This window comes from Eucyclogobius newberryi, unplaced genomic scaffold (genome assembly GCF_026437365.1).
Source record: "Eucyclogobius newberryi isolate DKJ021-1_F unplaced genomic scaffold, fEucNew1.0.hap1 SCAF_13, whole genome shotgun sequence".
In the NCBI taxonomy this organism is placed as follows: Eukaryota; Metazoa; Chordata; class Actinopteri; order Gobiiformes; family Gobiidae; genus Eucyclogobius; species Eucyclogobius newberryi.
This window is the reverse complement of record NW_027315757.1, coordinates 34546481-34560692: the sequence shown is the minus strand read 5'-3', so window position 1 is coordinate 34560692 and position 14212 is coordinate 34546481. Positions and strand designations below refer to the sequence as shown.

Here is a 14212-nt window from a genome sequence, read left to right as displayed (position 1 = left end):
GTGGTTCACATGTGGGGTGGATCACATGTGGGGTGGATCACATGTGGATGGATCACATGTGGGATGGATCATGGGATGGATCACATGTGGGATGGATCACATGTGGGGTGGATCACATGTGGGGTCGATCACATGTGGGGTGGATCACATGTGGATGGATCACATGTGGGGTGGATCACATGTGGGATGGATCACATGTGGGGTGGATCACATGTGGGATGGATCACATGTGGGGTGGATCACATGTGGGATGGATCACATGTGGGGTGGATCACATGTGGGATGGATCACATGTGGATGGGTCACATGTGGGGTGGATCACATGTGGATGGATCACATGTGGGATGGATCACATGTGGGATGGATCACATGTGGAGTGGATCACATGTGGGGTGGATCACATGTGGATGGATCACATGTGGATGGATCCCATGTGGGGTGGATCACATGTGGATGGATCACATGTGGATGGATCACATGTGGATGGATCACATGTGGGGTGGATCCCATGTGGATGGATCACATGTGGGATGGATCACATGTGGGGTGGATCACATGTGGATGGATCACATGTGGGGTGGATCACATGTGGGGTGGATCACATGTGGATGGGTCACATGTGGATGGATCACATGTGGGGTGGATCACATGTGGATGGATCACATGTGGATGGATCACATGTGGATGGATCACATGTGGAGTGGATCACATGTGGATGGATCCCATGTGGGGTGGATCACATGTGGATGGATCACATGTGGGATGGATCACATGAGGAGTGGATCACATGTGGGGTGGATCACATGTGGGATCGATCACATGTGGGATGGAGCAGCAGCTCGTCACATACCGGAAGTGGCCGCCTCGCACACGGAGCGCACTGGACGCTCCTCAGACGCGCGCGGAGCGAGTAACATCACGCCATCGGAATCTCCGCCAGCTGCGCAGACTCGTCCGTGGCTCAGGCACATCAGGGTTTTCCAGAGCCCGATGCGGATTTACGCGATTTGATTATTTAAATAGCGGTTATATAATTCAGAGCGACTTTATAAAACGCGCTCTCACGGTCACGGATCGTCCGCTTCCTCCTGTCCGCCGACGCGGTAAGTCATTATGATGAATGTGCAGAGGACGTGTTTATGTGGCTTTGGTTTCGGGTCAAAAATGAGACTTGTGTCTGGTTTAATTTCTTCAGAGAATAAATGTAAAGGATTTGGGTTGAAAGGGTTATAGGAACGAACAGCGTTTCAATACAAAAGTCTCCTCGGGCTGACAAACATGCTGCTGCAAGTAACTGGCACAGATGCACCTTTCAGCCAGGATGCTGCAGTTTAAGTTGAATTGTTTATCTGTTTAGAATAAATACTGTGTTAAACAGGTGAATTCCTCCTCCAGTTTCACTTCTCACAGATGCTTTATGTGCTTTAATGTGCTTTAATGTGCTTTATGTGCTTTATGTGCTTTATGAGCTTTAATGAGATGCATTTGCCTCGAGGCTTTAGCATTTTCACAAACTGAAAGTGGTTGGTGCAAACAGTCAACATTAGGCTATAGTACTCTAATGTCGTCATGTGATTGTTCTGGTGGAGCCTACGTGCCACTGACGTCACGAGCACAGTGGCGCAGTTGTTGACGTCACGCCACCGGGCGGTGCGGCCTTTGTCACGTTTGGAGGAGCAGGGCCCCCGTGCATCAGCTCCACAGGGGCCCCGTGCATCAGCTCCACAGGGGCCCCGCGCATCAGCTCCACAGGGCCCCCGTGCATCACGCTCTCTCTTTCTCTCCATTAGAAGTAAAACAACAACATCGGTCATGAAGGTCTCATGTAGTAAATGTGACGGTTCAAACTAATTAAATAATTTGCTTTTATTTGAAAGCATGTATTCATTAAGAGCTGACAGCGATATATATTAATCACAATTAATTTTAAATTAACGTTTTATGTTGCATGTCCCTGGGGTATTTTATTGACATCTAATATTTTCTATAATTTTTATCACTAAAAAGAGACATTATGCCTGCAGCTCATACATACATTTGATTGCATCTGCATATTTCACACCACGGGGCAGAGTTCAAATGCAGTGTTAAATGTAGATTACTCTTTGCTGGCCGAGCAGATTAATTTATCTGGGCTTATGCCCTGAAAATAAAATAATGATCTAAAAATCAGGCTTCTTTATCACCTTGCAGGTAGTTTTTTGTGTTTGGGGGTCGTGAACATCAACGGTTATTATTATGGAGGTCGCAACTGAAATAGTGTGAACCACGGCTCTATACAATACAAACATTCACATCTTTATTAGACACTGTGGCTGCCACCTTAACCCCTCGACCTCCAGGCAGCACCGTTACACACATTTACATTTGTGGACCCCTGAAATCATTACACGACCCTTGGTTGAAAACCACTAGTATAGAACATGGTAAATTCTTGCCGTCTCAGACAATATGTTTTCAGGCAATATGATGACCCACTGACTGTCCTCCTTCCATTCCCTCCCTGTGGCTCCTTCTCCACAGTGAGCTCTGTTGACGGCCTTGAGGCGACAGCCCTGACCTGGTTATCAAGATCGGCAAAGCCCTGCCCTGAGGCAGACGGACCACAACAGTGTCAGCCGCTTGCAAGTCAGGACTCTTGTGCTTGCATCTTTGACATGGCAGACCCCACATCTCCTGCTGAACCACCTTTGCGCTCGCCCCTGCGCTCGCCCAGTGCCTCTCTGACTCTGTCGTTTCCCTTCCTGAGAGAACGGAGTCGAGTATGGAAGGAGGGGGCAGAAGAACCTCTGCCCCGGAACCTGCCCAGCCCACTGCCAACCAAGCGCACCCGCACATACTCAGCGTGAGTTTGAATGTTCTGTGAGGCTAGATCTCTCTTTACAGTCAGTCCAAACAAAACTATTTAAATTAGACCTTTCTTTAAATGTCATTTTCCATTTTAAGTTTGCCCTAAAATTATTTTAGATTTTTCAGATGAAGTTGGTTCTGAAACCACAATATTTTGACCTATGTAACTTTCTTTCTGGGGCTTGTTTCCATAGAAATCTTAAATTTTGCCTGAACTGTTATTATACAGTATTAAACTCATCTATCTCCATGGAGACAAGCAATTGATGTCCAAGGTACTTGTCAGATCTTTGGAAAGGTGGCATGGACACCACTCACAGTAAGAATGCCTGTTTTCCAAACAAAGCAATAACACATGGAGCCTCACCAGAAAAGTTACATTGAACACCTTTAAAGGAAATCTGATCTATTTATAAATGTTTTTTTTGCCATCCAATGCAATATTATGATTATTTTGAGATCTTTGATTGTAACGACACCTGATTAAAAACCATACAGTACATTATATAAGACAAGTCACGCAAGCCTTCAGTTGTAACACGTTGTTCCGTTGTGCATCTCTAACAGCGTGTGTCATCTCTAACAGTGTTTCTGTCTGCTTCTGTCTGCTGCAGGACTGTCCGTGCTCAATCAGGGCCCGTATTCAAAGGGGTCTGTAAAAACTTCTCCAGATCTCAGGGTCACGGCTTCATCCAGCCCTCGCACGGTGGAGAGGACATCTTTGTTCACATCTCAGAGTGGGTGCCAACAAGCTAAAAAGCAGCTTGCATTACCTGTACCAGGACTAGTTGAAATCGGACAGGACACCGGGACGTCTGCAGTATTCAGGCCATTAAGAAAAAAACCTAACCTAGTTGTACTGTATACCAATAAAATATCCTTATGGTATTTGAAGTTCACAGTATAGATACAGGCAGTGTTCAAATTGCACAGTACATGTTAATAAACTGAACAGCCTTGACCTATGCAGGATCCTACCATGGGATGATTAGTAGTTCTGAAATGGGAAAATGTATCTGCTGTGACCTGCTTCTCTGCTTAATATAGCACGTTCTGCAGTAACACCCAGATTTCCCAAATGTTGCTGTATAAAATTGCACAGAAATACTTGTTCTTCTCACCTGCTATGCCTTATGTTTCTGTTTCAGCGTGGATGGAGAGTACGTCCCAGTTGAGGGCGATGAGGTCACATATAAAGTGTGCCGAGTCCCGCCCAAGTACCTGAAGGTGCAGGCGGTGGAGGTCAAAATCATACATCTGAACCCAGGGAGCAAACACGAGACTTGGTCCGGACAAATCATCAGCTCATAGGCCCAAAGTGGACCCGGAGGAGCAGATTAAGAGGACTTACTTTACTGCACTATATTATTTTTGGGAGAATAGGTTTGCAATACTAAACAACCCATTTGACTGATCTTGGTAAAAATGTATTCAGGATTAGGAGTTTGGTTGGGACTCTTGATATTTTACGAAATTGCTTTTGCACAATAAAGTTCTGTCCAGTGACACTCGCAACTGCCCATATCATTTCATATCATTCCTGCTTCCAAATGGCTGTTTAGTTCCAATATCACATGTTAACTATGGGTCAGCTGACTAGCTTGTATTATTGTAAAGTTGAGGGCAGAGGAATGGATTCACTATAACAAATAAGGAAAAAGGAACATTTTGTTTTCAGAGGTTTGTGCTGTTTTGAAATGCGATCTAAAATAGTGAAGAAAGGGGAAATGTGATTGTGTAAGGCAAAGTCCAGAAAGAGAGAGTTGGTAAAGGAGTGTAAAGTTACAAAGCATGGATATATACAGGTTTATATACAGAATGTGTCTTTGTATTGTTGTTTGACTTAATTTAATTGATGTATTTATGATGGTTTTCCCTTTGATTTGACCACACTTTAGTGTGGACCTACTTTCTAAGTCTCTCAGCTGATGTAAACATTTAAATCATAAGACATGCATCATTGTTTAGCTGTATACATTTGGCCATAACAATGTCATTGTGCATTTAAGTTTGTTTCTTTTTGGTTATTGTGCACGTCTGTTTTTCATGTCTGTTTTGACTTTGTGGATGACACATTGGGATGATAACGCGCTTATGTTACAATCGAAACAATGTCTAAACATTAAAACCTTTTATCAGTCATTCACAGATTCACGCAGAGGCTTTCAGTCATTGTTAGTTTAAAAACTGCAAAAAGCCATCGAGGTGAAATGTATCTAATACATATGGAAAGTACCTCGAAAACACAACCTCAGTTATAACATTTCAATTTTACAATCCCATAGTTGTAGCAGATATTACATGAATAGAATAAAATCGGCAGTGGTCCACTTTTGAGTTCAAACCCAATAATAGAGAGTAATTGGCCTATTTGTCACATTACATAAGAAACATCATCTTAATGAGCTTTAATGTACTAAGTACATTTTCATTATAAGAACCATCTCAATTCAAGCTTCATTTTAGTTAACCTCTGATGATTAAAAAACTTTTGGCAATACAAAGTTTGTCAGTATCTATTGCATATGGCTCAGAATAGTTATTTTGACAGTTAGAGTATAAAAAGCCATTACATGATTCACACAAGAACATACAGTACATGCTACATTATACAGAGAGGCAGGCAGACAGGTCAGTGATGGAGAAAGTAGCTTAATCAACTAGTGAGTTCATTTAGTCAGTTCGTGGTTTAAAAACCTGTGGAAAAACACATAGGAATATCCTTAAATCCTGTGTAATATCATATAAAGAAGCATAAAAAGCAAACCATGGACAATTCCTCTCAATTCTAGCAGTTTTGTGATTAAAACAATTCACAATAAGGAGACATCATTGCTGTAAAGTCATTAATTATGCTTCTGCAATGACTATCCACAATAAATATTAAATTGAGCAATGTTAATAGATTGCAACATACATTTACAATTACAGTCACTGCTAGTGCAAAACGTAAGCTGGCATTTATCTTGAGTATTACTTAAAACACTGGACAATATCTCAGCTATTCTAAAAAAAAGCTTGTAAATATAATAGTTTGCATTAGTAGTAGCATAAAAACAATAAAACAATGTTACAATCTCGCAGGGTCCCTTTTTAAATGGAGTGTACTGACAAATCCCTAATTCTGGGGCCGTCCCGTCCTATGAGGTGTAAATAATAATACACAAACAAATGCACCTTGAGGAGATGAGATTCTAGCTGTCTCATTAAAAACAGACTTGATAATCCAGCACCAGCCTGGGGCTTTAGGAGGAGTGGCAGTGCAATGAGTTCAGTGCATCAGGATTCCTGCAGCGCCGCGTCAAAGAACAGTTGTCGACAAAGCCTCACTGTGTCTTCTGGGGAGTAAACTGTGAAACCAATGGTCCGAGGGTCATTAAAAATCTCATAGTCATTCCCTCCCTGCAAAGAAAAGAACACAACGTTAATGTGATTTTAGGCCTGTGGCGCCCCCTGGTGGTAGATTTGCAGAATATATCAAATCCAACTTTATTTGTGGAGCACATTTTACCAACACTAAGTCTCCTAAGTCTAACCAAAGTGCTGCACACAACGAGCACAAGTAAAATATGTCCAAAATAAATCAAACATGAATAAAAGTGCGATAAGTAAACGAGACTTAAAAGCATCAACTGAAGGTTCTACCTATATATTATATATCTTGTTTTGTGCTTGTTTTGTGCTGTGGACCCAGATGATCCTCGAGGCCCTGGAAAAGCGGTCTCTACTCCATATGAACGGTTCTTCATCTACCTGGAAGAACCGGTTCTCCTCCTGAAGAACCGGTTCTCCTCCTGAGGCTCCAGCTCCACTCTCTCTCGTCTGTGAGAGTCAGATCTCTCCTTCATGTGGAACTCCTCCAGATTTCTACTTTTTCCCGAGGAGGTTTTTTGTAGTATTTCCTGGCCGAGAAAGAGGGTCTAAGGACAGGACTCAGGAGACTCTGGGACATCGCCCCTCGTCCCTATGGACATTGTTTAATCCGTTCTTCACTGTCGCCCTCCAAGACAACGGCTGTTGTGATTTTGGGCGTTACAAAAATAAATTGAATTGAATTGAATGTAGAGCACTTTTTGTTTTAACCAAACAACAATGAATTCAAATTCAAAATTCTTTATGTGGAGAGGAAGAGTGTTCAACACCAACCTCAGAGTTTAAACATTTGGCTTTGCCTGAATGACAATGGCATTAGAGACATTCAAATGAGGAAAACACATTCCATGAAAGAAAAAAACGTTGTACAGATGACTTATTAAATGGGATATTAAGTGTAGTAAAAAACAGAAACCTACATCTGAAGTCTCATTGCCAAAGAAGTAAATGGCATCCAGGCCTTCGCTCTCCAGAACCTCCAGACACAGCCTCTTGTCCCAGCCCTCTGGGAAAATGTCAAAGCTGATGAGACCACCTAAGGAGAACAGAACATTTATTATTTATTATAAGCACTTTTCCAAGTCGCTTTACAATTCCATACAATATTTTCTCACAGTTAAAATTGGAACTAAAGCGTGGCTGTCAATCACTCACACTCACACTGGGCCTGGGAAGCCCTCGGCCAATAAGCAGTCTGGATTCTGCACATGCCCTCCTCACACCTCCATCACAACCATGTTCTCTAAGCGGCAGCAAATCAGCCTCAATCTAACTCACTTAGAACTAAGGGCACTGAACAGTCAAAGAAGTTATACATCTACAGATAATATCAAGATAAGATTATAAAAGCATAATTTAAGCAATCACACAAAACATTTACCCAACACATTTTATTACATAACTCTATATGAATAAATGACGTACAATAGATGTTTTTTTGTCCCTTTTTGCAGTATTTTCTCACTAAAGCTTAGAGATGTTTGACTTAAGTCTCTCCCTGTTAAACATCAACCATTTGAAAAACACTGCTCAGAACTAATCCTTGAGTGGCAGCTTCAGTTGTGGAGCACGTAGGCAAACAAAAGCACCTCCGCCGTGATGCAGAGACTTGAATGACCTTTTCTCTTATTTTCGTGTCATTCTGCGTCCTGTTAATATTGCAATTCTACTGATCTCAGCCTCTACATTTCCTAAAGAGACTTCATACCTTAAAGCCACTTCATATGTTGTTGTTGTGATCTTAATAAAACATATATGGTATATATCTGTTCATGCTCGACAGATCAGAAATGTCCCACCTCTTGTGAACCTCAGGCCTTTCCCAGCAAACTCTTCTTTCAGAGCAGCTACAAACTTCTCCCTGATCTTTTCCCTCTGTCAAGAAAAGTGACAAAGCAGCATTTTCACTCTCGAACTGGAAATTAATGATGTTTTTCATTTGAAGAGGTCATAATTTGCATTGATTTCTAAATGTTGGTCATTTTCGCACCACAAAGTGTGAAAATGCATGAATGAACAGCAGATAAAGTATGTTGTCTGGAGGAAGAAGTCTGACTATTGTTTGTGTGTTAAATGGCATTGATTAAATGTCCATCTTGTTTGAGTTCAGAATCCAATATTAAAAGATGTGAAAATGTGGTAAATTAAAATGATTATGAATTGATTGTGGAAAGCACTGATTGCTTCAGCTTAAAGGTGCACTTTAATACAGTAATAGTCACCACCTAATGATGAGTATTATTAATAAAACAAGCATTTGTATTGCAAAATAATATATAATAATAATTGTGTAATTAAAGAAAAAAATCACCTTGTCAATTTCGGAAAATTCCAGACGCTCTTCGTGTGAACAACTGCGGCCAATGGGGGAAATATTCAGCATTCCACTCCTAAACTCAATAAAGGTTCCCCTGTATTTAAAAACAATAAGCGACTTTATTAACTATACAAAATAAAGATCCATACATAAGTCAACTGTAACTGTACCTGAACTTGACCTTTGAAGTCTAATAATAATAAAAGATGGGTAAAGAATGAGATCTCACCTTTTCTTTGGCAACTTGATAAGTCCCATGTAACTGAGACAAAAGTTAATGAGGTCCTGGAGCAGCTCTTCACCGATCTGGTTCTGAATGGCCTGTCAGTCAAAACACACTTCTGTCAGTCAAAACACACTTCTGTCAGTCAAAACACACTTTCAAAACACACTTCTGTCACTCAAAACACACTTCTGTCAGTCAAAACACACTTCTGTCAGTCAAAACACACTTCCAGGTGTTGTGTCAATATAAGGATGACAAACGGGTGTGGCCACGTTGTATATTGCTAGCGCAGAACATTTAGCTGCTTATTCTACAGAGAACACACCTGTTTGGAGAGAAGTTTTCCATCTTTGTACTGCACAGTCCCGTTCTCAGCAAACACATAGTCAAACTTGTGGATCACTGCAAAAACAATACTTTACACTTCAGCCAAGAAGTTTTGAGTTTAGTGATAGAAAAATAATAGTTCTTATCAAACTTGTGAAGCAAATACTCTGCTGAAAGTTGTCATAATGTTGTTTGTTTTTTTAAGCTATTAGGAATATGGGTTTACATGTCAATAGGTAAGTAAATACTGTACATAAAAGAACTTAGATCTTAGGTGGTCAACACGAGTGTGATCCACCTACTCAACAACACCATAAACAAATGTTTCTATTCATAATAGGCTTTTAACAATTAAATTCATGATATTTAATCAATTCATGTAAAGCTACAGTATCAGCAGGTGCTTTGGCCTTTCCTCCTCACTAATATTTACACATGAAGGGGTTTTGTCAATAGTTAGCTGAAAAGAATGGCTGTGAGGAGGACAGCTGAGCTATAAAGTGCCAGGAGTGTCAGTCGTGCAAGAACATCCCTGAGACACAGATAAAGTCTAGACTCGTGTGTGCCCCGGGCTCTGTGGGGTCATGCCAGGTCATGGCTCACCATCGTCTCCCTCCCCGAGCTGCTCTGCGATCTTGGAGTAGTCGGACCCGCCCACGATGCCGATTTTGACTTTCCTCCGCAGAGCCTGATAGAACTTATCCAGCCGTGGGTCGATTTTCTGCAGAACAAGGAACAAAGTGCAGTTCACAAGACGACAGGGACCGGCACGACACCAAACTGCTCCAGGGCCAATCCCAAAGCAATGACAGCATTATCATTGTAAGGGTCTTATTTGATCAATGAATGAAGACTGCATTGTGTAAAAGGCTGCAGAGTAAAGACACTTGCATGCACGCAGAGTATAGCCACTTGCATGCACGCAGAGTATAGCCACTTGCATGCACGCAGAGTATAGACACTTGCATGCACGCAGAGTATAGACACTTGCATGCACGCAGAGTATAGCCACTTGCATGCACGCAGAGTATAGACACTTGCATGCACGCAGAGTATAGACACTTGCATGCACGCAGAGTAAAGACACTTGCATGCACGCAGAGTAAAGACACTTGCATGCACGCAGAGTATAGACACTTGCATGCACGCAGAGTAAAGACACTTGCATGCACGCAGAGTAAAGACACTTGCATGCGCGCAGAATAAAGACACTTGCATGCGCGCAGAATAAAGACACTTGCATGCACGCAGACTAAAGACACTTGCATGCGCGCAGAGTAAAGACACTTGCATGCGCGCAGAGTAAAGACACTTGCATGCACGTAGAGTAAAGACACTTGCATGCACGTAGAGTAAAGACACTTGCATGCGCGTAGAGTAAAGACACTTGCATGCGCGTAGAGTAAAGACACTTGCATGCATGCAGAGTAAAGACACTTGCATGCACGTAGAGTAAAGACACTTGCATGCGCGTAGAGTAAAGACACTTGCATGCGCGTAGAGTAAAGACACTTGCATGCATGCAGAGTAAAGACACTTGCATGCGCGTAGAGTAAAGACACTTGCATGCGCGTAGAGTAAAGACACTTGCATGCGCGTAGAGTAAAGACACTTGCATGCGCGTAGAGTAAAGACACTTGCATGCATGCAGAGTAAAGACACTTGCATGCACACACATTCTTGCATGCAGCGGTGACTGGATTCCATCTGAGTTTGAAGACACTCTCTGTGCTCAAACACCCCCTCTCTCTCTGCAGCAGCAACAGGGTGTACGTGCCATAACCAGCCTGTAACCAGCCTCACCTCTCTGCCATAACCAGCCTCACCTCTCTGTCATAACCAGCCTGTAACCAGCCTCACTTCTCATAACCAGCCTCACTTCTCATAACCAGCCTCACTTCTCATAACCAGCCTCACCTCTCTGTCATAACCAGCCTGTAACCAGCCTCACTTCTCATAACCAGCCTGACTTCTCATAACCAGCCTCACCTCTCTGTCATAACCAGCCTGTAACCAGCCTCACCTCTCTGCCATAACCAGCCTGTAACCAGCCTCACTTCTCATAACCAGCCTCACCTCTCTGTCATAACCAGCCTGTAACCAGCCTCACCTCTCTGCCATAACCAGCCTGTAACCAGCCTCACTTCTCATAACCAGCCTCACCTCTCTGCCATAACCAGCCTGTAACCAGCCTCACCTCTCTGTCATAACCAGCCTGTAACCAGCCTCACCTCTCTGTCATAACCAGCCTGTAACCAGCCTCACCTCTCTTGGCAGGGTCAGCGTGCCGTCGACGTCAAACAGGCAGAGGATGTTTCTGTTTGGGGTGAATCCGTCTGTCAGAGCCATTTCACTTGGTCAGAGTTCCTCTTCGATGTCCAGTAAGCGCCTCGCGGACACGCACCATGCTCGCGCGCGCGCGGCCAACACGAGCGTTACTATGGATACAATAACGCACTAAAACGCACGGATCAAAGTGTGAAAACCGTGTTGTGTAAAGAACAAGCTGCTGCTCGGCTTAAGGACTTGCGGAACGTGCAAGGCTCCTCTCGCGACGTCACGAGCAGCAGCCAATCACAGCAGAGCCCTCCATCATGACGCAGGAAATGGGCGGAGCGGCTTGTTTACGCACAACATGAAAATGCGCGTATTTTATCCACATTTTCCCCCAAATAATCTGTACGTTACGCGAGTATTAAATGCACTACAGTCTTGGCTGTGGCTTTCGTTCTTATGCCATAAATCAATACAATATATATATAATCAATCAAATCCATAGGTGAGGATTTTTGTGAACCGCGTTGAGTGAAGCCACCAGAGCTTTTTGTTGCAACGAGGCTGTTTTCTGCTGCAGCATGAACCAGTCTGAACCAGAATGAAGATTTAAACCAAAAGAAAACACAATATCAACCTAAAGCTGAACTGCAGCATGGTTTTCCTGTTACTGGCACCATGTATCCACTAGAGGGCAGCAGAGGGAAGCTGATGGAACTCACACAAAACAACTTCTTCATATATATGTATGCACTTGCAGACAATATTCAGAGCAAGAAATGTAAGAGATTGTTGTGCTGAAGAAGGTAGAAAGCATGTGTTTCTTACAGAGTTGACCAGTTGACTAGACGTCCAGACACATGGTTCTGGACTAGTCAAATCTCTTCTGACCCACAGGTCCTGGAGGAACAGACTCAAGTTACTGTTCAAACTAGGAATCGAACTTCTGGGCTTTGTAACAACAACTGCACCACCATGTTGTTTTATTTAGTCACATCTGTTCTTGGACTGGGTAAGAGTCTGTATTTACAAAAAGAGAGGACATCTTGATTTGTTAAATGATTCCATTTAGTCTTTTATGATATCTGACTAACAGACAAATTAATACATTAATGACTGGAGTTATTGCTGCTACTTAAAAGAAGTGTGTTTATGATTTAGCAACAAGCCCTTATTGCCTCCATAAATCATTTGATCTTTTTCCGCAATGAAAAGCGATGAAGAATTACTACTTTTGCAACTAGGCTGAGGAAATCTGCCCTACTGCTGTCTAAAGGTGTTTAACTTTTGTACATGCCTAGAATGTTCCACAGTGTGGCATTATCTCCTGGACACAAGCAGCTGACACTGCCAGGCCAAGGACAGTAAAACTACAGTAAAGATATTTTTTGTGAAATCAAAATCTGCCTTTTCTATGTTCATTAAGTAAATATTAAGTATGTCCTTTTTTTAATATAATGATCAATAAATCAATGAGGAAAAGAAATGTCATTCTTTATATGGCCCTATGAAAATGCTACATAGAAATATTGATGTGATACTAGTGGATACTCCAGTGTCTGTACGAGACAAGCTGGGACCACCACATGAACAGTTCATTAGAGCACCTTTAATTAGAGCACCTTTAATTAGAGCACCTTTAACATAGTCAGAGGCCTTTACATCACCTTTCATTAGTGTGCTGTTTGTATAGGTTATCTCCTTATCTGACGACCTGTTTGTTTTAACGTTAAACAGACACAACATAATGTTTCAGTATCGACCTCCGGTTGAGCAACGAGGCCATGGAGACGTTTATTGGTTGGATTAAGTAATACTTAATGCTTATTGTTAATATAGAGGGCACTAATCTTCAAGACACCAATGATTAGCTGCTGAAAGTATTATCTCAGCGACCTCAATTCCCAAACAGGATAAAAATCTATAAATCAACAATGTAATCCAAATGTAAACAGAAGGTGAAGAAACATCCTTTGTGAACTCAGTAGGATTGCATCGACTAAATAAAAGGGAGCACAAAGAACAGTTCAGCAGTAAATGTGGGACAGACCAGTTAGTTATAGATGATCTGTCATTATTTAGATTTTAAACTCATCAATCATCATTAAATGGTTTCAAATCATCAACGATACGCTCGGGTTCTTAATTAGTTTAGAGCAGTGGTTCTAAAATAGGGCTTGTGAGATCATTTCAAGATATAATTTTAAAATGGTGGTTCTATAGCTGATACATTCTAACACACTATTTTACTCAACACAAACTGACACTTGACTAATGTAAAACTGGTAAATAGTTTCTACACATTCTATCCCACCAAACAAAGTAAAAACTAGAAATAAGTGAAAACCTTTCAACTTGAGTCAACATGTTTTGACACTTATTATTACAGATTCATTCTGGAACGGGCGTCATGACCTCTGAGTCGGTTGTGTTCTGGGATGTAAAAGGTTTAGGAGCTGCTGGCATCATCAGCCTCTGGTCCACATGTTCTTTTCTCTACACAAACACAGACGGCCATTAGACACCTGGGACGACACAATAAAACACAAGTTCTGTTCCTTTCAACACATGGCCATTTCCTACTACATCCCCACGTCCCATAAACCATAATGGCCCTAATAGCAGTGCAACCGCGCTATTACAGCATCATAATGGCTTCTACTATTTTATTACCTCTCAGTGGGAAACATTGTGGCTGCTCAGTCGCTCGTTTGGTTGGAGATGTTTAAGTGTCTTTTAGGTGTAGAACTTAGCAAGATTGGAAGATGAGTCCTTTTCTGAAATTGTAAAGATGAAGTTAACTTTGATGTTAAATGTGGCACTTATCAGCAGCAGCAGTGTGAGAA

General features: G+C 42.0%; 2 protein-coding genes across 3 annotated transcripts; one reads left to right on the top strand and one right to left on the bottom strand.

Annotated features, from left to right (window-relative positions):
* Positions 1-2469: 2469 nt before the first annotated feature.
* csdc2b (cold shock domain containing C2, RNA binding b) lies at positions 2470-4839 on the top strand. Its single transcript, XM_072443743.1, has 3 exons — positions 2470-2845; positions 3465-3587; positions 3999-4839. The coding sequence occupies exons 1-3, from the start codon at positions 2658-2660 to the stop codon at positions 4159-4161; spliced, it is 474 nt and encodes a 157-aa protein (XP_072299844.1). The 5' UTR covers positions 2470-2657; the 3' UTR covers positions 4162-4839.
* A 1091-nt stretch (positions 4840-5930) lies between these two features.
* LOC140358713 (phosphomannomutase 1-like) lies at positions 5931-11521 on the bottom strand. 2 transcript variants are annotated; one of them, XM_072443740.1, is made up of 8 exons: positions 11358-11521; positions 9696-9813; positions 9091-9167; positions 8769-8860; positions 8534-8633; positions 8022-8097; positions 7143-7258; positions 5931-6252 (listed from the first exon to the last, which is right to left on the bottom strand). In XM_072443740.1, exons 1-8 carry the CDS (start codon positions 11439-11441, stop codon positions 6130-6132), a joined length of 786 nt encoding a protein of 261 aa, XP_072299841.1. In that variant the 5' UTR covers positions 11442-11521; the 3' UTR covers positions 5931-6129. The 2 variants fall into 2 exon arrangements, with proteins under 2 accessions (XP_072299841.1, XP_072299842.1); XM_072443741.1 differs by lacking the exon at positions 8022-8097.
* Between the last annotated feature and the right edge of the window lie 2691 nt (positions 11522-14212).